The following is a 22,263-nucleotide window of genomic DNA, read 5'->3' on the forward strand; positions in this document are numbered from 1 at the left end:
TATATATTAACTTTTGGAGATGTGTTAATGCTGCCTGATTAAATGAGTACAAATTGACCAGTTTAATAGAACCCCCCCCCTGCCCGGTACATTATATATTTTCTCTATGAACTAATACAATCTGAAGAGGTGCCACACTTACAAAATCGTATACACTTTGTAACTTTCAGTTTTGCTTTGCCACACCTTTTACAGTAATCATATGTAAACATCCCTACCAGTAAACATCAGCTGTGTAATGTACCGCAGTCACATGATATCAAGTTTCTCTCCTTTAATAGGTGTGATTCTGAAAACCATGATTAATTATCTAAAATGATACCATGATTGACACGGTTAAATCCATGATCATCCTGGTTAAAAACAGCCTCTACATAAATTTTATTGCAAGAGAAACCAAACAAAATCTACAGGTTGACAGCACATACGTTAAAATGTTGTTTGTATATGGTAGCATATTTATTTTGATGTCGTCAATAGGTAATAAATAACCTACAATCATTTACTCAATTGTCATTTATTAAAATGGTTGTTCTGTGTACAGAATCAAAGAAATTCAGTGCCAATGATTAGAAATCAGTAGAAATATCTTGTTCCTATAAAAACACAAATAAAAAATAAATGTTTTTGTGGTTTAATCAGATGAAAAATTGTGAGTGTATGGTGTGTGGATTAAGCAGGTATTTTGACCTTTGAGCTTCTCATCGTATTTCTACAAAAGGAAAAATCAGCAAAAACAGAATGACATCCTCAGCTGTAAATAACAGGAACATAATCATGATCCCAGTGATTGGAAATATGCTTGCTGTAAAAGATACAGTGGATATGAATAGTCTGGGGACTCCTTTTAAAGGATGCACTATTTAGCACATACCAAAAGTGTTCTTAGGAAGTAAGTAAGACCTGTGACCTAATTCATGAGAGTCCAAGGCTTATTAATGTGTGTGGGGAGTGAAGGCTTGCTGTCTCCTCTGGTTCCAAACACATACACAAGGTACTATAGCACAAATTCCTGAAAACATTATTGCTAGCTATAAAAGATGCCAGAAAACACAGTGATTCACAGCTTGCAGTATTTATGGTTGCATAACAGCAGACTAATCAGAGGGCACATGCTGACTGTCCACTGCTAAAAGCATCTAATACACAATTTCATAAATCACACAAATGTCTAAGTGCCAACAGACCATTAAGTTTACAATTATGTAAATAATAGTTGATGTTTTGTGGTTCTCAGAAATTTGCAAAAAAAAAACAAAACAAAAACAAAAAAAAACATTTAAAAAAAAAATTTTATATATATATATATATATATATATATATATATATATATATATATAGTAAATTAGTTATAAATTGTGTCATTTGAAAAGAATTGTGCAAACGCTGCAAATATGTATCTGGTTTGGTATATATACAGCTGCAGTTGCTTTTTTATGGTCTTTTCTTCTACCGAAAGCAGTCATTTCACTGCAGTTTGCTGTTCTTGCTGCTTGTTTGCAAGGAGCTAATATACATTTTACACAAAAGAACAATATGGAAATTAGTTTACATGTCTTGCATTATCAGCTAGGTTATGTTTTTAAGCTTGGTGTAAAAGGGACAGAATAAAATGTTAACCTCATTTAATCTTCAAACAGAAATCAACAGAAAAAAAGAAAACAAAGCTGTATTCTCAACCTCTGAGTGGCATAAGCGAGTAACCAGTATACCGACATGCATTAAAAGCTGTCACACCTCCAAGTTCCTACTGCTCTTTGGAACTTTCTATGTTCTGGCTTCATTGCTTTTACCTTCACCATTTCTCACAGCAATCATCATCCGACAAGGATGTGGAACTTCATCACATTTTAGCAGCTGATTTCAATGTTTCATTCGTTATCATTTTCTGGAATGCTGCTACATTATTTTGTAAATTGTGAGATAAATATACCGTTATAGATAAAGGAGGTTAAAGTTTTTACATTGTTTGCTTCAAAAGTGTAGATAAAGATGCAAGCATTTATCATCAGATAGATAAAAGTTTAATCAAGTTCCAATTTTGTGTAGTGTTTTTAAATCCAGTCATAAATTCTCTACATATTTTTTGTGTTTTCCTTTTTAAATATCATCCAGTTCAGGTGTGTTAATAACCCAAGTTAAATTGGCAAAGAGGAAGAGAAGGAAAAACCCCCACTAAATACTAAGAGTAGTGATATGATGATTAAAACACTGGCTGCATACAGAGAGTATATTCTTTAGAGAATCATGAACACACTGCTTCTATTTCCCTTTACAATGTAGTGCAAAGAAACAAAATAAATGCTATCTATTAATGGTGTATTTTATTTTGATTTGTTGTTAAAAAAGCAAATGTTGACATGGATATACAGTTGTGTTTAAATAAACGGCAGTACAACATAAGCAACCTGTTGAACCACTACTTCTGCATTGCAAATAACTTGCTTGTGAATGTATTCATGTACTATGCAAACTACAGGCCAAACTTCATGACATGTACACTGCTGGTTCTGAGTAACTGACACATTCATTTAATGGGTGTATGCTCAAAATAATAGTAGAGTGTAGTTTAATCAAAGAATGTATTAGGTATTACATTGTCTTTTTATTAAGGAAGGGAAGCAAATACTGCACACAATTAAAAATATATATCTTTTTTCTTCTGAACTGCTAAGTAACAAGTCTGAACTACTTTAACAGTAAAAAACATTTAACTGAGCTTAAGCTGTTAGCAAGAAGTCCACCTTTGTTTAAAAAAAAAATGCATGTGTGGAATCGATTAAAACATTGATAGGAGAAAAATAAATGGTTTAACATTCTGTGGACTGAGAGTAAATTGGTCTTTTCGGGTCTAGTGTTCATCGACAGTAACTTGAAGCATGCTGGCGCAAAAACCACGGTATGGGTTTTTTTTTTTTACATACAAATGCGTTGAGCATGCTAATCAGTTTGAATACATCAAAATACGTTAGGAAATTATGTTGCCCTTTGCTGAAGAGAAAATTTCAACAAGACAATGACCCCAAACACATCAGTAAGCAAACATCATCTTCATTACAGACAAAATGGATTGAGGTAATAGAGTGGCCAGTTAACCCATTACAAAACTTGTGTGGTGATTTAAAAATAAAAGCAGTTTCTGAAGCTAAGCCATTAATTCACAGCAACTATTTGTTCGTTGAAGTACCTTTATCCGGACGCCAGAAGTTGGTTGACTTGATGCAATGTAAAAGTACAGCAGTTATAAAAAAAATGACAATGGTTATTCAATGAAAACAAACAAAAAAAAAGTAAATAAGTAATTTATTAAATAAAACAATTAGTTTAAGTGTTGAAGAGAAAAATGTAACCTAATAATATTTCATTGATACTTATTTTCTTTTCCTGCTTTAAAAGAATAAGGAAGTCTTGATAAAATGTGTTAATTCTTTGATTTGGAATTGAATATGTAAAATTTCCACTACATTTGAGTATGAAAATACAAACTATTAAAGTATTTGCACTTTATTTACTTTTACTAACCCGCTGTTATTTTTTAAACACCTTTGTAAACCTGACAGAATGAGTTAAAGAAATGAATGAAAAACACTAGTTTTTTCCTAAAACATTTTTATTTAGCATCCAAATGAATTAATTACGTTTTAATGATTCAGTTTCCAGGATGAACTTAAGTAGTCACCAAAAAAAAAAAAAAAACCCTATAAGCTTTAACAGAATAATATTGGACCCATATGTCAAAAATAGTACTAAAATAAAATAATGAAACAAACGATCTAATTATCAGACGAAAGAGTGGATGGTGTCTGTGTAGAGCTGCCACTCTGAGCTTTGAGCTTTTCATAGTACTTCTGCAAGAGGCAAAAAAAGATATCATAATTAATATCATAATTGAAATAACAGGAGCAAATTAATTAATCAAATGTCTAGGAGTATCTAAATTATACCAGATATTCATAAAGAAATAGTTAATAATTATGCAACACTGGAGCATGCCAACATTCTTAGCACAAGACAGTGGATAGGATGACTACAGTTTAAATAAAAAAAAAAAACTTACATTGGTTAAAAAAAAACATTTAAGTGTAAAATTACAGAACTGTTTATATAGAAGGGGAAGCTTTTTATATAAAATTTACAATACATTCACAGCATTTAACAAACTTATTACAAATCAGACTATAACTCTTGATTTTTACAAAGCAAACTTAGAAAGTGCTAATTTTAATAGAAGTGCATGTTCAGTCTGATGTTGCAGATGCCATTATCACTTTCATTCCCAGTATCTATTGAAAGAGAACAATAAATAGTTCAACACCTCGAAACTAAGCATAGTATACAATACAACCCGGGAAAATGTAAGGTTTTTATTCTGCACTTGGATTATTGAAAAACTCTGCACAGAAATGCAAAGTACTTAACTCTATTATTTATATTGGTTCACCAGACCGGGTTTCATTAAATCGACAGCTTAAACTACAAAAAGTAGCTAGCAAACAAAGCTAAACAAAAGTGGTTGTCTTTCCCTATTCAGAGTATTTGTTTTTCCACAAAGCAAATTTGATCAGCTTTGACCTGTCTACTGTGTTAAAGGGGGTTAAAAAAAAAAAAAAAAAAAAAAAAAAAGGCATTGCTGTGACAAAATTAGGTCTTGCAACCTGGAGATTTAAAAGGACTAAAAAGTGCTGGAATGGCAGTATTGGGATCTCATGCCCTCAGCAACAATGAAGTTAAGCATTGTCGTGAAGACGAGCGGGCCAAAATTTCTCTAAAAACAAATTGAGACATGAACACACTGTGTTATGTGTCTTCACCTGTAGTTATTTGTTTGTTTAGAGAAAGTGGTGAGGTCCACACAAATGTAGGTTATTAATGCCCTGATAGAGGGTACACTTTCTTTTCCCCATGTTCATACTCGGGTTGTCAAAGACTAAAGAATTTTATCAAGGGATTTAATGCTAATAGTATTGCATAAATTAATTCCCAAGATAATTCATATTAATAATACTTTGAATATCAAAGATCTCTTGACCCACTGTAATGGTTTACCTGCATGCTTTGGTAATGTCGTAAACTGCTGCAGTGGGTTTTCTTTGCAGTCTCTTCATTTCCATAAAACAGAGAGCAAAGCTTACAGAAGAAACCAGTCTTGGGCACCACAAAGTCCACACCTGGTAAACACACACAGAAGCACAATTATCAAAATCTATTTAAATGATCTACAACAGGAGAAAATATGGGGCAGGAGGTGATCAGTCCTAAAGACATCATCCTGTGTTTGCTTTTTGTCTGCCTTTTCTACAACTGCTGCCTGTTTTATCCCGACGGTGCCAATACACCGCCAATATCAAGCTTTTATGTAACTTCCAAGTTTTCCTCAACATAAGAGCCAAAATATGTCAAACAATTCTATGAAATAATGTAGTGTATCCTCGTGGTTAACCAACTTTAATCACAGTGTTTACTGTACTACCACATTTATTAGGCAATTAAACTTGAATGTATGAAATGTTGCATTACATCAAGTGTTTAAATCATGGGCAATACCTTGTTTGCCTTATTATGGTTTAAAAGTACAGCAATTTCTGCGTTCTTCGTCTGTGTGTTTTATTTATTTATGTATATACTATATGTGAGCTGTAATCTGCTGCAACTCCTAACTTCTTGTTCTCGAATACTCTTCTATTCTCCCTGTTAGGAATCCCACCATGTTATGTTTGTAACGTACCAATAGGGTTGTCTGGGCTAAAGGGGGGCAGAGTGAAGTCATTAACTGCAGAGGGCTGTAAGCAAGGCTTCTTAGAGACAGTCTCCTGATTTTCCGTGTCCTCATGTCTCTGTTTAGATTCCTCTGAAAAGACAAAAAAAAAAAAGTGTGTGTGTGTGTGTGAGAGACACTTGTTAATTGTTCAGATGCCTCTGAAAATAATTTTCATACTGATTTTAAATAGTAATGGAAATGGAAATGTTTCTTTTCAATACCTTTTATTGCTGCTCTTTCTACAATTGTAACTCCAGCAGCAGTACTCTCCTTGATCACAGCTTTATCTTCCTGTTTGCTGATATTAAGCTTCTCTTCCTCCACTTTAGGATTCTCTGTGCTTGATGACGAAATTAATTCTGCTTTCAAACTTTCCTCTTCTTTTCCATCATCTGGTTTGATGTTTATGTCTACTGAACTTGTGACTGAGGAAGGCATATTACTGACAGAAGCTGGTTCCTCCTCTGGGGTTTGTTCAGGGAGTTCTTCTACAGAGTTTCTAGACTGCCTCTTCTTCCCTCTTTGAGACTTCCTCACTATAGAAAAAACCAGAGAGTTAACCATAAATTATGCATATACGGACACAGTAAAACATTCGAAAACACATGATGACATTACATTAAATAAGCTGCATGATTTTGTTATGTTTCATGCAACCAAAAGAACCTTAGGTGTTGAGCAAAAACTAACCCGGTGTCTGCCGAGATCTTTTCTTAGGCCTTCCAACCCGCCTGGTCATCGGTTTCTCGTCTTCTACCGTCTCCTCAAACAACTGCTCTTGCTTGTCCTCCTCTTCCTCCCCCACTTCATCCACCGTCACAAAATTCATTTTGCGAAGTTCTTCTATATCACGAGCATCCTCTTCTAGGAGAGACGATTCCGCAGGTACCTCAGGCTGGGCCTGTGCATCAACTTCAGAACTGGCGAGATTTACTTTAGCTTGCTCACCCTCATCCATCTCATCATCGCCTCTCGCCTCATCTAACGTGACAAGAGTCTGTAGAATACAGCAAAATCTTAATCGATAAGTATTTAATAAAATCACTATTAGTATTCAATTTAAAACAACAGACTAAGCAATGTAAAAAATACTGACCTCAGGGTTAAAAGAGCTTGCATCATCCTCATCTTCCTCCTCAATAATTTCATCAAGAGTGACCAGGCCATGGAGTGCTTTTTCCAACTGTTCCTCCTCAGCTTCATCAGCTCCCACCTCATCAAGGGTTAATAGTGCTTCAGGATTCTCACCAGCCTGGCATTTCAGAAGCTCTTCCTCATCAGCATCATCTCCGCCCACCTCATCAAGGGTTACAAGAGCATCCTGGGATGGAAGTTCCTTGTTCTCCATCTTTTGTAGTGCAGTACTTAACTTCTCAGATTGGTGTTCTGTGGGTGACTCCTGATCCTGAGTCTCAGAGACTTGAACATGCTCATACTTTAATGTAGAGGTTCCTTTATCGGTCTCTTTATTGATGAGAAGGGATGCTTTACAATCTGCCTCAGAAATGCACTTCTGGTTTTTATCCTCAGATTGAGTTGGTTCTGGTGTGGTTTCTACTTTTTGCAGCACTGCCTCCTGGAGGACATCAGTAGTAACTGCAACCCCTTCCGGGTTTTCAGTATCTTTCTCATCAGTGACTGAATTTAAAGTTTCATTTTCCATCATCTCTGTAACTTCCTGATCCACTGCTTCAGTGTCTGCAGCAGATGTGGACTTAAGTGTAGTTAAAGTTGGTGGCTTCTTAAACTTTTCAGAACTGATATTAGCAATGGATTTTCCTTTGTGTGTTGATGTCATAGTAGATTTTGGATCATCCTTCTTTAATTTAGATTGTACCAAGCTAGATGTTTGCTCCTCTGCCTCATCTCCAACCTCATCCAAAGTTACAAACTCATCAAGGTTGAAGGGGAATGGCTCTTCAACTTCACCCTTTTGCTAAAACAGATTGTCTTATTAACAAGCAAAACTAAATATGCAGATAAATTGAAGGTCTTAGAAATTCAGATTTAAAACTCACCTTTCCAGTTCTTTTTGCCTTTGTATCGGTCCTTGAAGAATGTGTAGTTCTGCTTCTACTACGGGTCTGAGCAGAAACAAATTGATCAAAGTTACAAAATACTAAAAGATACTATTAATTATGTATCTAATAGAGATTCTCAAATATGCTCGGTCATTCTTACCTTGTAGCCACACTCCTCATGCTCCCTTGACTGCCTTGAAACTGTGCTACTCTCAGGCTTGGTTTTGCGTGATGCAGAAGAAGAAGAACTTGAAGAGCCTTCATTACTATTAGTGGGAGACCCATCTTTTGGACTACCCTTGACCTTCTTTCTGGAAGAAAACTCCTTTTCCGGTGACTCTGCTTTTCTACGCTGACTTCTAGTAGTTCTAGAACTCTGGGGAGTTATTCCTTTTTCAACTTGAGCCTTTTGCCGGTCAGATTTAGTTACTTTCCTGTCCACCTGGGAGTCTTTCTCTGCGGAATTCTTTTCTCGCTCCACTTTTCGACCGGCTTCTTCTTCTGCACGTTTCATGGAGGACTGAAGACGGCATTGATGGACTGCTGCTTCAAGAGCCTTCAAGACCTCTGGTGTAACTGGTGGAAAACTCAGGGTCATGTCATCAGCTGGAAGAGCCCCTAGCTGAGTTGTAGCTTTTCCAGGCTGGTTTTGGTCAGAAGACTTCTGAGTGTTATCAGTTAGAACAGGTTCACATTGCTTCACATCCTCCTTAAACTGACCTTCATCCTTATTTGTAGTACTCTCTGGACTCAAATCGCCCTGTGTGACATCACTTGCCTGGGTGGACTCCTCTGTGGGACCCTGCTGTGACTCATTTTCCAAAACATGCTTCACTGTGATGTCTTCTTCGTCATTACTAGTTAGTTCTGCTATCTTGGAGTCCTCTATTGGAGGCAACTGAGCAACACTAACATCATCTAATTTACTCTCTTCCACTTTTTCCTGTTCTGCAGAGAGGTCACCATCCTTTGCAGCATCTCTTTGTGGTGATAGATGATGTCCCTCCAAGAATGATTCTTCTGAATGTGTAGTTGTATCCACAGGGGGATTTTCAGTTTTCTCAGATTTCTCAGCACTATCATTTGTGTCCATTTGTAAGTCTTCAGAATGCTTAGTTATATTCACTGATAGATCTTCAGTCTGCTCAGTTGTGCACATTTGTAAGTTTTCAGTACCCTCGCTTGTGTCTGTTTGAAGGCTTTCAGCATGTTCAATTGTGTCCACAGACAATGGAACTTCTTTGATTGTTTCTGGAGGCACATCACTGTTCCCTGACTCAGTTTCTGTAGTCTCCACCAATGTAACATGCTCCATTTGGGGATCGATCTTAGTTTTGCTTTCAGGGATATCTATTTTGGATTCTCCACTTTCAGTTACTGGTGTTTCATTAGGTGGGGCATCCTTTTCAGTGTCATTAGTGTCACATGGAACTGTTTGGCTAGGTAAGTTGGCTTTCTCACCAGGGGCCTGCTCTGTAATTGCTATTTCATCAGTGGAAGCAGCGGTAGCTGTCTCAATCTTTGCTTTAGGTTCAGTTTCTTTGACATCGTTATCAGTGCCTTTCATGAGAACAGCCTCTCCATTAGCACTGTTTTGATCAGTTACATCTCTTGTAAATGAAGTAGGTATGGGAACTGTAGTTCGAGAGGTAACTGCATTTGTATTCTGGGTTTTGGGTACTCGTTTCAACCTAAAATGATACAAAATGTCTTATTTACATAGTTAGACATTCTGATGATCAAATTTACTTAGAATGTGCAATATGAACCATCCAGGCATAACATTATGAGCAATTACTGATTAATTGTATATCACGGCACCTGTTAGTGGGGGGTTTATTAGGCAGCAAGTGAACATCTTCTCCTCAAAATTGATGTGTTAGAAGCAGGAAAAATGGGCAAGTGTAAGGTTTTAAACGAGTTTGACAATGGCCAAATTGTCATGGCTAGACGACTGTGTCGGAGCATCTTAAAATAATTAAAAAAATAAAAAAAAACCCCCGCAGCTCTTGTGGGCTGTTCCCAGTCTGCAGTGGTCATTAGTGGTGAACAGGGTCACGGGTGACAGACTCATTGACGCACGCGGTTAGTGATGGCAGAAAAAGTGGGACCAACACAATATTAGGCTGGTGGTCATAATGTTATGCCTGATCAGTGGCCATAAAGTTATGCCTGGTCGGTGTATTTGACTATAATATTAGATACTTCACATTAATTACTTTTAAAAACAAAAGAGGTAGCAAAAATGTTGTGCAGTCACTTACCCTTTAGCATCAGCTTTCTTTTTACTCTGTAAAGCAAATGAGAATTTCACATAATTTATCCTTTGATTACACAAGATTAATTCACCAAAAAGAAAAGAAAAGAAAAAAGAAATTGAACTTAAATCCAACAATACCTGTTCAGCAACTCTGGGCATTTTAGCCAGGTTAAATGTGAGGGAATTATTCTGTATTATGCATGGAAACTTTAGAAATCGACTATAGACTGACTTGGCCACAGCTGCATTATCCATTTCAAAAATGATCTAGAAATAAATAGATAAAAATTAATATGTGAAACCTGTCCTAGACCTAAATGTCATACTCTGTACTTTCTGATTGGAAGTTCTCTAAAATGTACAATAGGCCCAGTCACTTGAATGTACATTTAGATACTCATCTATAAAGTATATACTTACTCTTTCATTTAACACCAAAGACTGCTTAAAGGAACCAAAACGTTTGATGAGGTTGTGAATTTCATTGACTGCTCCACTCTTATCAGGTACATTATTGACTGTGAGAAGACGTTCAGGGAGTGTTGCAAATTCCTTAGGCTATAGAAACAAACAAAAATTTCTTTTTTAAGTTACTAGTACTGTTTAACATTAGTAAACAGAGTAATTAATGTAGTATGCAGCTCTTCTCAAGCATGCTTTTGGATTTTAGTACTATGTACTTAATACTTTTTGTTTCTAGTCACGATCAACTATGAACACAAGACAAAAGATCTGAAAGCATTTAGAACATCCAGTAATAAGGGAAAAACTGCACAACAAAACCATGTTTGTTAACTTACAGGCAACTTGCCCAATCCCATGAGTACTCTGAACAATGATTCCTGAACAAGAAAGAGACATTTATTCTTATGAATTATAGTCAATTGTAATTCAATTAAAAAGTTAATTGTGTCCCCCACCTACCCCCATGCTTTGGGCATGTGCTTACTGTATTTTTAAGGTGAACAGGTTTGGTCATCATCGTGATGCTTATCTCTTTCTCCTGTATTTTTGCTGGAGTCTCTGCATATGCTTTAACCAGTGCCTCGGCCGACTGGGTATTTGGCATTTCCAGGTATGCCTGATTAAACAAACATTTATTCATATAGAAATTCCTCCTTCATTAAATTATTAATACTGCCCATGTACACACTGGTTTGGATAGTAAATGCACCTTGTGCTGAGTGACAGCAATGACAGGCTTTGTAATGAAACCATGGGGACGTGCAAGATTTGCGAGATCCTCTTCCGTGATTCCTTCCTCTGGAAGATCAGTTATCTCAACTATATTCCTTCTCCATTGGAGCTCCTGTTGGTGTTCAAAACATTAGCATTTTAATTTAAACCTAATTATTGGATTTGGCAATTGATTACTTATCGTTATTGACAAATATTTACACTCGATCAGACTTCATGCTATCAGGATTTACGACGACAAATGACTATAGCATAACCAACATCAAAAACAAGTCAATTGCCATACCTTCTTTACAATCTTTTTAACAGAAGTTTCTCCTAAATAACAAAAAGAAATCTGTCACTTATAATATCATAAAAAAAAAAAAAAATACATGAATCTCATGAATAAAATGCTGAATCCCACCTGGGCCTTTTGCAGAAGGTTTGACTTTAAAATGATGTTTCCCTTTAGCTGTTTGTGACCTAGGAATCTCCTTTAGAAGTTTAGACACTTGTGACACCTTAGGCACGTTTTTAGCTTTGACTGCTTGTGACAGCTTAGAGGCACCTTTAGTTTTAGCTGCTGCTGTAGTCTTAGATGCATCTTTAGGTTTAATCATCTGGGACATCTTAGGCACATCTCTAGCTTTTATCACTTGTGAAATTTTGCTCATTCCAGGTTGAGACTCCTTTCTGTGGTGTGAAAATAAATTATTTTAATATCAAAGCATTTTAATCTGCAGTGCATAGTGTAGTGGCCTATATTTGATTAAGCAAGCTGAAGAAGAAGAAAAGAAAAAAAAAACACTTACTTTTTAGCAAAAGGTTTCTTCTGATGTTCAAAATCCTTTAATTCACTCCTGGCCTCCTATACAAAGAAAAATATGTAATACAGCTCATTTTTGTCAATATGTATAGGACCTCATAACATCTGCATAGACAATACCTTCTCCATACAGATGTCAATAAGCTTTCCACGCAGCCTCAGGTCCTTACAGCTGACCAAAGCTTTGGCATCTTCCTCCTTTTCCATGCACACTGATGCCTAGAATTAAGTTAAGGTTTAGAGAATGGCAAATTCTTATGTCGGATAAGTCATGTTTTAATGCTGAACATAACTGAAAACAATTACTGAACATCTGAGATTAAAACTCGTACAACTTCAATATAATTAAAGAAACGATGTACACAATTTACAATACCTCTGAGATAGCTTTAAGGAGAATGGCGGTGTGAACTGGCCCAAAGTGCTCAACTGTATCAACTAGCTCTTGGTGTGTAGTCCCAAAAGGAACATTTTTAAATCTTAACAGACAGGATGTCCCAGGACCGGTTGGTTTCTTGCTCTACACATCACAAAAAGTACATTGGAATATGCATAAAATAAACAGACTACACCACAATCTTTTTACAATTATCAAGTTTATTTATGGATAAGCACTGTGTATTGTTTGTCTATTCTCGTCTTATTTTTATTCTCTCCTGCATACATGAACCAAAGGCAGTCATTTTGGTCATGATCTTATTTTGTGAGGGCCAAAGGTTTTGACCAATTATCTCCAAACAACAAGGTGGACTATTTTTATCTGCATGAATTGTGAGCTCTCACCAGCTTTATTCAAATTCAGATCAAATAATGTGTAATCAAATACCTTGGAGGTACTAGGCTTCATTACAGACGAGCTACTTGACTTAGAGGATTCACTTCTTTTGGAGGATGGAGATGATGATCGCTTTCTACTGCTGCTACTCTTCACTGCAGAAGACAAGGTACTGTTTCTCTTCTTGGCTAGCTCAGCCAACAGTGCAGGGGCCAACGATTCCACCATTGCCTTTAGGGCACTACTGTCTGATACTGAAGATAATTCTGTTACAAAAAACAGACATTAGAAGATAATTTGACGAGGAAAACATTGCACAATTACACCATGTGGAAGACAACATTGATTCATCTTACCTGAAGACTCCAGTAGTTTTTTAGCTAGTCTTTCACTGCTGCTTGATCTCGGTAAGCGATAAGGACTGCTCCGTCGTGGGCTCACACGTCGAGAACTCCAAGGCGGAGAACGCCTACTACCGCTGTAGCCTGGTGACCTTGATCGTTGATGAGGTGGGCTGCGAGACCGCTGGCGGGTGGGCTGCGAGACCGCTGACGGGGTGGGCTGCGAGACCGCTGACGGGGTGGGCTGCGAGACCGCTGACGGGGTGGGCTGCGAGACCTCCGCCGGTATGAGGGTGAGCCACGACTTTTCCTGGGGGGGGACCGAGAACGACTTCGAGAACGTGTGCGGCGGTACCGCCGAGGGCTTCGTGATCTTGAGCGGGAACGAGACCGCTGCCGACGACTGGATGATCCATGGTGGTGTTTGGGGCTAGGAGTTCTACAACAGGAAGTGTAAAAGGTTTAATGCTTTAGACTGTGATCTTTTTACATTGGATCAGTTTGACAAAACACTTTGTATAACTATGGCTCAATTTAATAGTGTAAAATAAAAATACAGAACCACACCATTTACCTTGTAAGGGAAACTTTCTCTGCATTCCAATCAGGATATCTACAAAAAAAAATTTACATTTACAAAGTCAAAATAAATGCAACGAACGTCTACAATAAAGTAAGTCCGAAATGTTTTGTTTTTACTTACTGTTTTCTGAGACGTCTACAACTCTCAATGTGAAGGGATGTATTCTGATGTTCAATCCAATCCTGACATTTATTTAAAAAAAAAAAAAAAAAAAAATACTTCAATATATAGCGTATATAAGTATTAACTGTTTCTAAATATTGCACCAGTAAAAAGAAAGTTAATACAGTGGAACCCACTTATCTCGACCTCGGTTAACTCGACAACCCTATAAGTCGACGTTTTTGAAGTGGAACCGGCAAATTCTCGTTTTGTCTAAACATTTTTTATCGGTTTTGTCGCCTTTTTTATGTCGCCGAACCCCGATATCTCGAGCACAAGGGGGAAAAAATTTGCCATTTAACGTCGGTTATCTCGATCGGCACTGTGCAGCCGCAGAAGAACTCGCGAAAGTGGCGGAAAAATCAAGTGTTACAGATGCTACAGGTGTTGTATTGTATACTGGTGAATCTCTGCTGTTAGTTAGTGCACATATGCATTTTGTTGTTAAATGTTATGCGATGAACGGGAGGCGAAAGTGTCCGGACCGTGGGATGAGCAGCAAAAGCATAGAATGAACAACTGCAGGATCGGGGGGGGGCACGTACCGGGATACGCATGCGCGATAACAATGACCGCCGTGAACCAGCATATACCAACAATAACGGACGGTGAGAGTGTGGAAGTTTAAATAGGAGCTGGTGGTGATGATAAACGAGCACCATATGTGCGCGATTGAAGCCGGGAGCTTCAAAGAAAGCGGCCGAGAAAGCACCTGACACGCCGAAGGGGGCGTGGCAGGTGGATTCCTGACAGTTAACAAACATGTACTGTATGTAGATTTTTATACCATGCCTTCATCAAACAATTCGCGGCAACGCTGTTGTGTAAAAAAACTCCAAAAACATGTGCATGCACATTCTCATTTATTAACGCACATCATGTACATAAAGAAATTTCAAGCACGTTAATATATTGCCGCCATATTGATTTTCGTTTATCTCGATCATCGGTTATCTCGATGCTTTTTGGCAACCCCCTAGGACATCGACATAACCGGGTTCCACTGTATATTTAAACAATTAAATAATAAATAATCTACCAAGTTCAATGCCGTAGCAAGATAAACAGGCTTATGAAATGCATCAAATGTCATTGAGAAATAATTGGCACCACAATACAAAATAAAAAAAAGATACATAAAACTTATCTAAAAGGTCATCTTAAAAAAAAAAAATAATAAATAAAATCAATAAACAAATCCATAGAATGCTTCGGAAAGATTTTCTGGAAGGCCCAAATTCCTATAGGAAGATAGACCTTGTAAAAACAAAAAAAAAGTGTCCTTGGAGATATATTTTCAAAGGTCATCAACTTGTTGGCTTGTTCTTCATCATCAATCAAACTGGTCCAATACAGTTCATGCTTTTAATAACCCGTCAACATCTTCAGGATGTATGCTGCAGTCCTCTTTCCAAAAAGAACTCAAGTGTAGTATCTTGGGAATACTATCTTCAGTTTCTTCATCACACATTAAAAAAGGATGATTGTCACAACATAGTCGCTGGCTACTGTAACTTTGGTATTGTCAAAATCACAATCTTTTTTTTTTTAAACATTTTTACAAGTTTACTTAAGGTGCATTATTATTTTATTACTACATTTTGTGCTTACTGTCATACAATACACTCAAAAACAAGTGACTTCACACAAACCACAACTTATACAATAAATTTAATAGAAATGTTTCCAAGCTGAAACAGTACAGAAAGGGAAAATACTCACCTTCGTCTGGACACATTCTACGTTACATAGAGAGCATGTATGAGGAAAGATTCTTGGGCTAGCAGCTGAGTAATCATTCATCATGGTGGGAGTTGGTAACCTCTTTGCAGTTGAAGTAGCGATCAGAGGTGAAGCAAATGCAAAAGAACTTCCGGAGATCATCGGGACCATTGAAGCTAGAGGACTCGCGGCACTGGATGAAATCTGTGGTGGCCGACTGGTGGGCGATGGCACAGCAGAAGTAGGCTGCCTTCTTGGGAGTGTCTTGGCACCTTGGATGTCCAGGCCTTGTGAAGTGGGTCTTGGAGCCATTACTGGAAGTTGCTGATGCTTAGGAACCATAACTGAAGCAGCCAGGTTCTGCTGTTGATGCTTACTTTTCTCAACATTACTGAAGGAGGAACCTGTGGCTTCCCTCCCATACTTGACTGATTCTTTAGAAAGATGGTCATTTGCATAGTTGTCCGGATTCTCGTCGGGAAAATCAAATTTGCGAGAATGTCCATAATCAATAACTTGTCCTTGTCGAGTATCGGAGGCCAGAAGAGCAGATGCTCTCTTAGCCTTGCGCATGCGGATGTCTCTCAAAATAAAAGGCAGGTTGTCTGGGGTCAGTTGATCATCAGGGTAATGGCTAAGGAGCTCAAGGTCCTCACTTGAGAGTCCAAAGTTTGCTAATATGCTGCTAGCACTCTCTGGAGTGTAACGTGTAGGATGATGATCTGAAGGGGATTGGCTGTTCAAACCACTCTGTCCAGAACTACTGCCAAAACCCGAAGATTGAAACCGCTGTGAAGAACTGGAAGAATGACCAATACCCGAGGAAGAAAAAAGCTTCCCGGGAGTCTGGTATCCAGTCCAGTCCCCATCATCAGACCTTCCCGGAATGCCAGCTGCTGTATAACCGCCACCTCCTGGAGAAAGCACTTGCTCTCGGTCATCTTTCTTCAGGCGGGAATCCATTGTTTTCGGCTGTTGTAGCATTTGGGTGACCAGACGGACTTCCTCAAGAGCTCCACGAATGTTCATATCTATGGATGCTTCAAGATCGTGGGAAATCTGTGGCTGACGCTGACTCAATGGAAACGTCATCTGCTGGCTTGCTGTCATTCCCCCACGACTACTAGACATGGAGTCAGGGGGAAGTCGAGCTCCTGCCTGGTCTAGGCCAGACTGTGACCCAATAGCATACTGCCCTGCTGCAATAGACCTCTGGCCACTGGAGAATGGTCCCCCTCTGGGATTATACATAGGATGGGACATGGCAACCTTGATCAAGTCAAGCAAGGTCAGGGCAGGTAAACCAGTCACAGAAGCAGTGAAGTTTCTAGCAGTAATCACATTCAGATGGTGCAGTGCCAATTGAGCCTTTATTTGGGCCAACTGGAGGGAGACTAGGCCAATGAAAGGCAGAATCCCAAAGTTGCTCAAGGAATTCGTAACAGGGGGCACACAACTTTCCAAGAACAATGCAAAGCTGAAAAGTTGAGGGAAAAAACACAGACAGGGTTACTGGCTTGATGTATTCAATTCCAGAAAGTGTAACGGAAAGAAGGTTGCAATCCCTAACCATACCTGTTTGTGTCATATTTAAGTTTTGCCTTTACATTGTACCCAGAACTTATGTGGACTCTATTGCTGAGCTTCACTGAAGTAGGCAAATAAAAGCAAACATAATTACCAAACTGTCCAGCAAATATTTTGCCTGATTTTACAAAATAACGATTACATGAAGCTTATGACATTAACTGGAAAATATACAGGATATTAAAAGGTGGTGGTGGTCGTCAAATACACCTCCGATTGAAAATGAAATGTCAGCAAATCGCATGTACAGAAAGCTTTTACAGAAAGTTTAGTGTTATATAGTTTTAAAGACATTCGCCACATGTCTGTGAGGATTAAAAAAATAAAAATGTCAGAACTCTAGGCAAGAGTGCTAGTCCCCATTCATGCTAGCATCCAACAAAAAAATAAAAAAAATTAATAAAAGAGAGATGACCATTAAATTATATAGTATGGGACATTAATACACAGCAACAATTAATATCCAAAAGTTTCTTAACTATGTAAATTAATGAGGCGTTAAATCAACTAATCCTGCAGACTGACTTCTGTAAATTCCTCTGTCCACACAAATGTGTGTATCGGTGTTCGCATGTGCTGTATTAGCCAAAAGTATGTATAACACATTTTTCATAAGCATACTTAGCAGCTCGTGTTTTGTGTAATGCTGTATTTCCCACTCCTGCTTGCAAAAAATCTAGCATTGCTGTTTTCCTCCACTGAATGTACTGCTCATTTGAAATGAAAAATATAATGCTCTGGCATTACAATGCCTAACAATGCATTATATAGCCAAAAGTATGTCAACACACCTATTTAATTTATTAGTTCAGGTTTTTTTTTTTTTTTTTGTCAAACACATTTTGAACAGGTGCATACAATCCACAGATAAGCTATGGCCTGCTAGAGCTGCCCTGAAAAGCACCTAGGAAATTACAACTAAACCGTAAGTAGACAACCGAAAGGTCATTCCACTGAATGTTACATCAGCAAAAGAAGTGCACTGTAAGCCTTGTTAAATAGGTTTATATAGACAAGCAGTTGCTGATGCTGTTTGGGCTGAGCCACTTGGGTCCCATGAAGGTAAAGTTGCAGCATATGATAACACTTTAGATAATTGTATGCATCACACATTGTGGAAAGCCTGTTTTCTGTTCCAGCATGACAAAACAAGATTCATAAAGACATGATTTAGGGTGTCTAGTATAAAGCAAATCCATTGACCTTTACAGAACCCTGACCTCAACCCTACTGAAAACCCAAGGGATAAATTGTAACACTGACTGCAAGCCAAGGCTTCTTGTCCTGCATCAGTGCCTGACTTCACAAATGTTCTTTGAACTAAATGGAGAAATTTTCACAGGCACGCTCCAAAATGTTTTTATCTGTTATAGATGCTCAGGCATGCACATATAATTGGCCATATAGTGCATGAAACTTCAGGTAAATGTTCGTACAAAAACACCAACATTAAATAAGCAAACATTCGATCAGAAACATCCACTCAACCATTTAAATTTCACACAAATAAAGGAAAAAGAAAACAAATAATATACTAAAAATGTCTGATAGTGAAAGTACCACTAAAAACTACATGATTCAAATCATGAAATCTGTTAATTATCTATGACCACTTATATGGAAACCAGTGTTAAACTTTTATCCATATACAGCACATAATCTATTCAATCAAAGCTGCAGCATACTTTAAGGTTGAAATGGTCAAGATTTCAAAAAAACGATTCTTTGAGCTCTGGGGGAAAAAAGATTTTGAGGTTTCAGATCTGACCATCATCACCCTTTTTGTTCACTATTGTATGTAAGGACTAGGGCCCTCACGTGTGTCAAATACACAAATATATTCTGACTTAATACAGTGTAATCCACTCAACCAAGGTTTTTCATCAACAAGGGTAATATGCACTGCAGTTATATAAGCTGGATTTAGGCACACCTTATTATTTGTATGGTTTATTGCATTACAGATTCACTTTTAATGGCTTACTTTTCATTGAGTATTAATCTACACACAATAATTCTTCAGGTGCATCATCTTTGGTTTTATAATCTTAAAATATTCCTACTTCTTTTCTTAGGAAGGTCATCCATTTGTAGCAAATAATATTGCCTGGAAATGTAGAAAGGAACATTCCTGTGACTATACGGTCAATGTGCACTTCAGACCAAAAATCAAGCCATGGATGTCCAAGAAAATCTATGTAAAAATCAGTGGAAAAACTGCCAAGAAAAACTTCAAGACTCTTTCTAGAGCTGGCCATCTGACCAACCTCAATAACCAGGCTAGAATGGCCTTGGCAGAGGTCCTCCATAGAGATAGCATAACCTGTGTTAACGACAACCTCTCAAAAGTATTCTATCATACAGGCCTTTATAGTAAAGTGGTTAAAAAAAAAATACAAACGCATGTGGCAGGCCCTTAAAGGATTCCAAGAGCATGGAGAAAAAGATTCCCTGCTCTTGAGAAAAAAATTTACTTCTAGGATAAACTGCCTGGGGAAAAAGTGTTGCTTTAAACACTGCCTCTGAGTTTCAGGGATGGTGAAATTGGTCATAACTGAAGAGACGAGTTAACTTGGCAAAATACAGAGCATACAACCAAGATCACGTTGGAGTGGCTTCCAGACAATTCTTCAGATATCCATCAGTGGCTCTGCAAAAGCTTGAACTGGAATCCCATCTGTGGCAAGTCCCTAATGGTCTTCATCAATCAGACTTGGCTTCCAAGGATTTGCCCCAAAACTGCCCAAATCCAGGTGTGCAAACAGAAGAAAACTCACTGTGTACTTGATGCCAAAGGTGCTTCTGCAAAGTACCGAATTAAACGTCTTTTTTTAATTATTATTTGCAAACATTACTTTAGATGAGCTTTCATCATTATTTATAGTAGATCACTGTGCATAAACTGATGGCCAAAATAGTAAAATCCCTTAAAAATTAAATCTGTAATGCAATACAGTCTGCAAAAACTAAAGGGGTTTGAATATATTCCAAAACCCCACTCTCTTCTAACAGTTGGAAAAAGTTAAGTACAGATAACACTAAGGTCACACTGTACACAATCAATCACAGGAGAGTCACTTTCTACATCATGATTCACCTGGAAAGGTCCACACTGAAGAATGCCCAAGAAGAAGGAAGCAAAAAAAAAAAACTGGAGAAATACATGGGAAACAATCCAGAAAAGAAAAGTTCAGGTGGGGAGATTTTTGGGCAAGCAGTGAGGATTACCTGAAAACTTAATGTCCTGGATTTATTCAATATAAAAATATCTATATTCTTTATCTCCATGTGCCAGTGGATATAATCAGGTTTGGTTTAAAGTAGCTGCCAAATTTGCCACTGGTAAAGATCATGTATTGTTCACTTGGCTTTTATGGACCCTAAGCAAACGAACACACAAAATGTAAACGCTGTTGGATATTTCCGGTTTACAAACACAATGGATTCTGGTTTAGTGTCCAATGTTACATTACACTGACAATGTTGCTGAGGACACATAGTAAACACAGGGGTTACCATAGTGCATTAACGATTAAGCGAAAGGGAAACGTCAAACAAACAATTAATCTTAAATTGAAGTAGGAATGATGGCACCAGTGGGAAATTGGAGAAATTCCAGTCTGGACATTTTTATTATTATTATTATTATTACTCCAAGAGTTTTCACTGTGTCCTCGGTTAAGTCGCGTGGCGCAACCTTCCTCTATCCGCAGTATAACACTGATCACTGCATATATACATATATACACACACACACACACACACACACACACACACACACACACACAACACCTGCAAAATCGGGAAATGAAACAGAAAGTCTAAAGCAAACGACACATTCTACATACTTGAACTGAACTACTGAAACTGCTAGTCTTATCACTAGCAACGGTAATAGAGCCAAAAAATGCATGCACCCCAGATCACAGTTATTCGTGATCATCACTATTTATTTATACGTTAGAAATTAACAATGCTGCAAAACAACAGCTGTGCTTCATGCTAAAAAAAATATATAAATAAAAAGGAAAGAATGAACCGCCAGGCCTCTCTGTCTGGCCTACACAGGCAGGTTCTCCCCACCAGGCCGTGTGCACGACATCGGACATTTTAAGTCGATGGTAAATAACGTGTACAGACAGATGGCACGGCCATCATCTGCTGAGCCTTTTCTCTGAGACATACCTCGTGTTTAAACCCTGTTAGAGGGTAATGTTCCTCAAACTGGTGCCGCTGAAGAGCCACACATCTTGTACGCAGATATTATTCAGCCATAGCGCCTTTCTGAACACACGGTCTCCTCCCTCCGGTTACACTAGAACGCGGAGAGCAGTGCTGCAGACCAGAGCAAACGATCACAGATACGACAGAACGTCATAGAAGTAATCGAGTCATCATAGTTTTCAATCGAGGTTTGTTTGTTTTTTCGTTTGGAAATGAATCCTATAGATGAGAGGTAACCCTAATAAAACGCCCTTGTTATATTCTCCTTTGCTTTTTTTTTCTCATTATTTTAGATTTATTTTGCAGTTAAAATTAATATAAACAAATAGTGGAAGCAGCATTGGGGCTGTCCTTCAGGATCCCTCTAACTCAGGGATGTCTAATCTTTTAAGGCCAGTCTGAGTGCAGGAATTCCTTCCAAATAAGCAGGAGTCACACCTGATTTCACCTGTTTATTAAGTTAGATTTTTTAAACGTTTTATAGAGTCTCAATGTGTCTGTTTAAAATGAAAACCAGCACCCACACCAGCCCATTCCATAAAAGATTATGGTTCCCTGTTTTAACTGCTGTTTTCTGTATATATCAGTGGGTATTCATTTATTCCCAACAGTTTATTCTCTTCATTTCGTAGCGTTTCTCTTGGCTGCACCGATTCCAGTACGTGTATGTGAATGTTAGATTTTGTGTCCAATCAGATTTCCACCTCTATGTGCTGCCATATCAAGCAAATCTGCCCAGGGCCTTCAAAGTCTGTTCTGATGGCCCTTTTACCATAGAGAATATTATCAATGGGTCTGTTTCTTTAACCAATCAAATTTCAGATT

At 37.9% G+C, this 22,263-nt stretch overlaps 1 protein-coding gene and 1 long non-coding RNA gene across 2 annotated transcripts; both read right to left on the bottom strand.

Moving 5' to 3' along the window:
* Window positions 1-2,322: 2,322 nt before the first annotated feature.
* On the bottom strand, window positions 2,323-13,311 carry znf638 (zinc finger protein 638). The gene is made up of 21 exons (XM_046851055.1): window positions 13,176-13,311; window positions 12,871-13,085; window positions 12,421-12,564; window positions 12,165-12,263; window positions 12,031-12,086; window positions 11,643-11,911; window positions 11,523-11,554; window positions 11,214-11,348; window positions 10,989-11,120; window positions 10,840-10,881; window positions 10,460-10,597; window positions 10,178-10,306; window positions 10,044-10,069; window positions 7,940-9,470; window positions 7,777-7,842; window positions 6,855-7,694; window positions 6,449-6,755; window positions 5,980-6,294; window positions 5,726-5,848; window positions 5,047-5,168; window positions 2,323-3,848 (listed from the first exon to the last, which is right to left on the bottom strand). The coding sequence occupies exons 2-21, from the start codon at window positions 13,045-13,047 to the stop codon at window positions 3,774-3,776; spliced, it is 4,758 nt and encodes a 1,585-aa protein (XP_046707011.1). The 5' UTR covers window positions 13,048-13,085; window positions 13,176-13,311; the 3' UTR covers window positions 2,323-3,773.
* A 252-nt stretch (window positions 13,312-13,563) lies between these two features.
* On the bottom strand, window positions 13,564-21,774 carry LOC124386984. The gene is made up of 4 exons (XR_006926062.1): window positions 21,400-21,774; window positions 13,864-13,925; window positions 13,735-13,773; window positions 13,564-13,599 (listed from the first exon to the last, which is right to left on the bottom strand). It is a non-coding gene; the product is annotated as an uncharacterized LOC124386984 (long non-coding RNA).
* Window positions 21,775-22,263: the final 489 nt, after the last annotated feature.

This window comes from Silurus meridionalis, chromosome 6 (assembly GCF_014805685.1).
Source record: "Silurus meridionalis isolate SWU-2019-XX chromosome 6, ASM1480568v1, whole genome shotgun sequence".
Classification (NCBI taxonomy): domain Eukaryota; kingdom Metazoa; phylum Chordata; class Actinopteri; order Siluriformes; family Siluridae; genus Silurus; species Silurus meridionalis.

Coding starts and splice junctions, on each gene's coding strand:
- znf638 (XM_046851055.1), bottom strand. CDS start 13,047: ATGGTGGAATCGTTGGCCCCTGCACTGTTGGCTGAGCTAGCCAAGAAG. Junction 12,565..12,870: donor TGAAGCCTAGTACCTCCAAG/GTATTTGATTAC, acceptor TGTGATGTGTAG/AGCAAGAAACCAACCGGTCC. Junction 11,555..11,642: donor ACCTTCTGCAAAAGGCCCAG/GTGGGATTCAGC, acceptor TTTGTTATTTAG/GAGAAACTTCTGTTAAAAAG.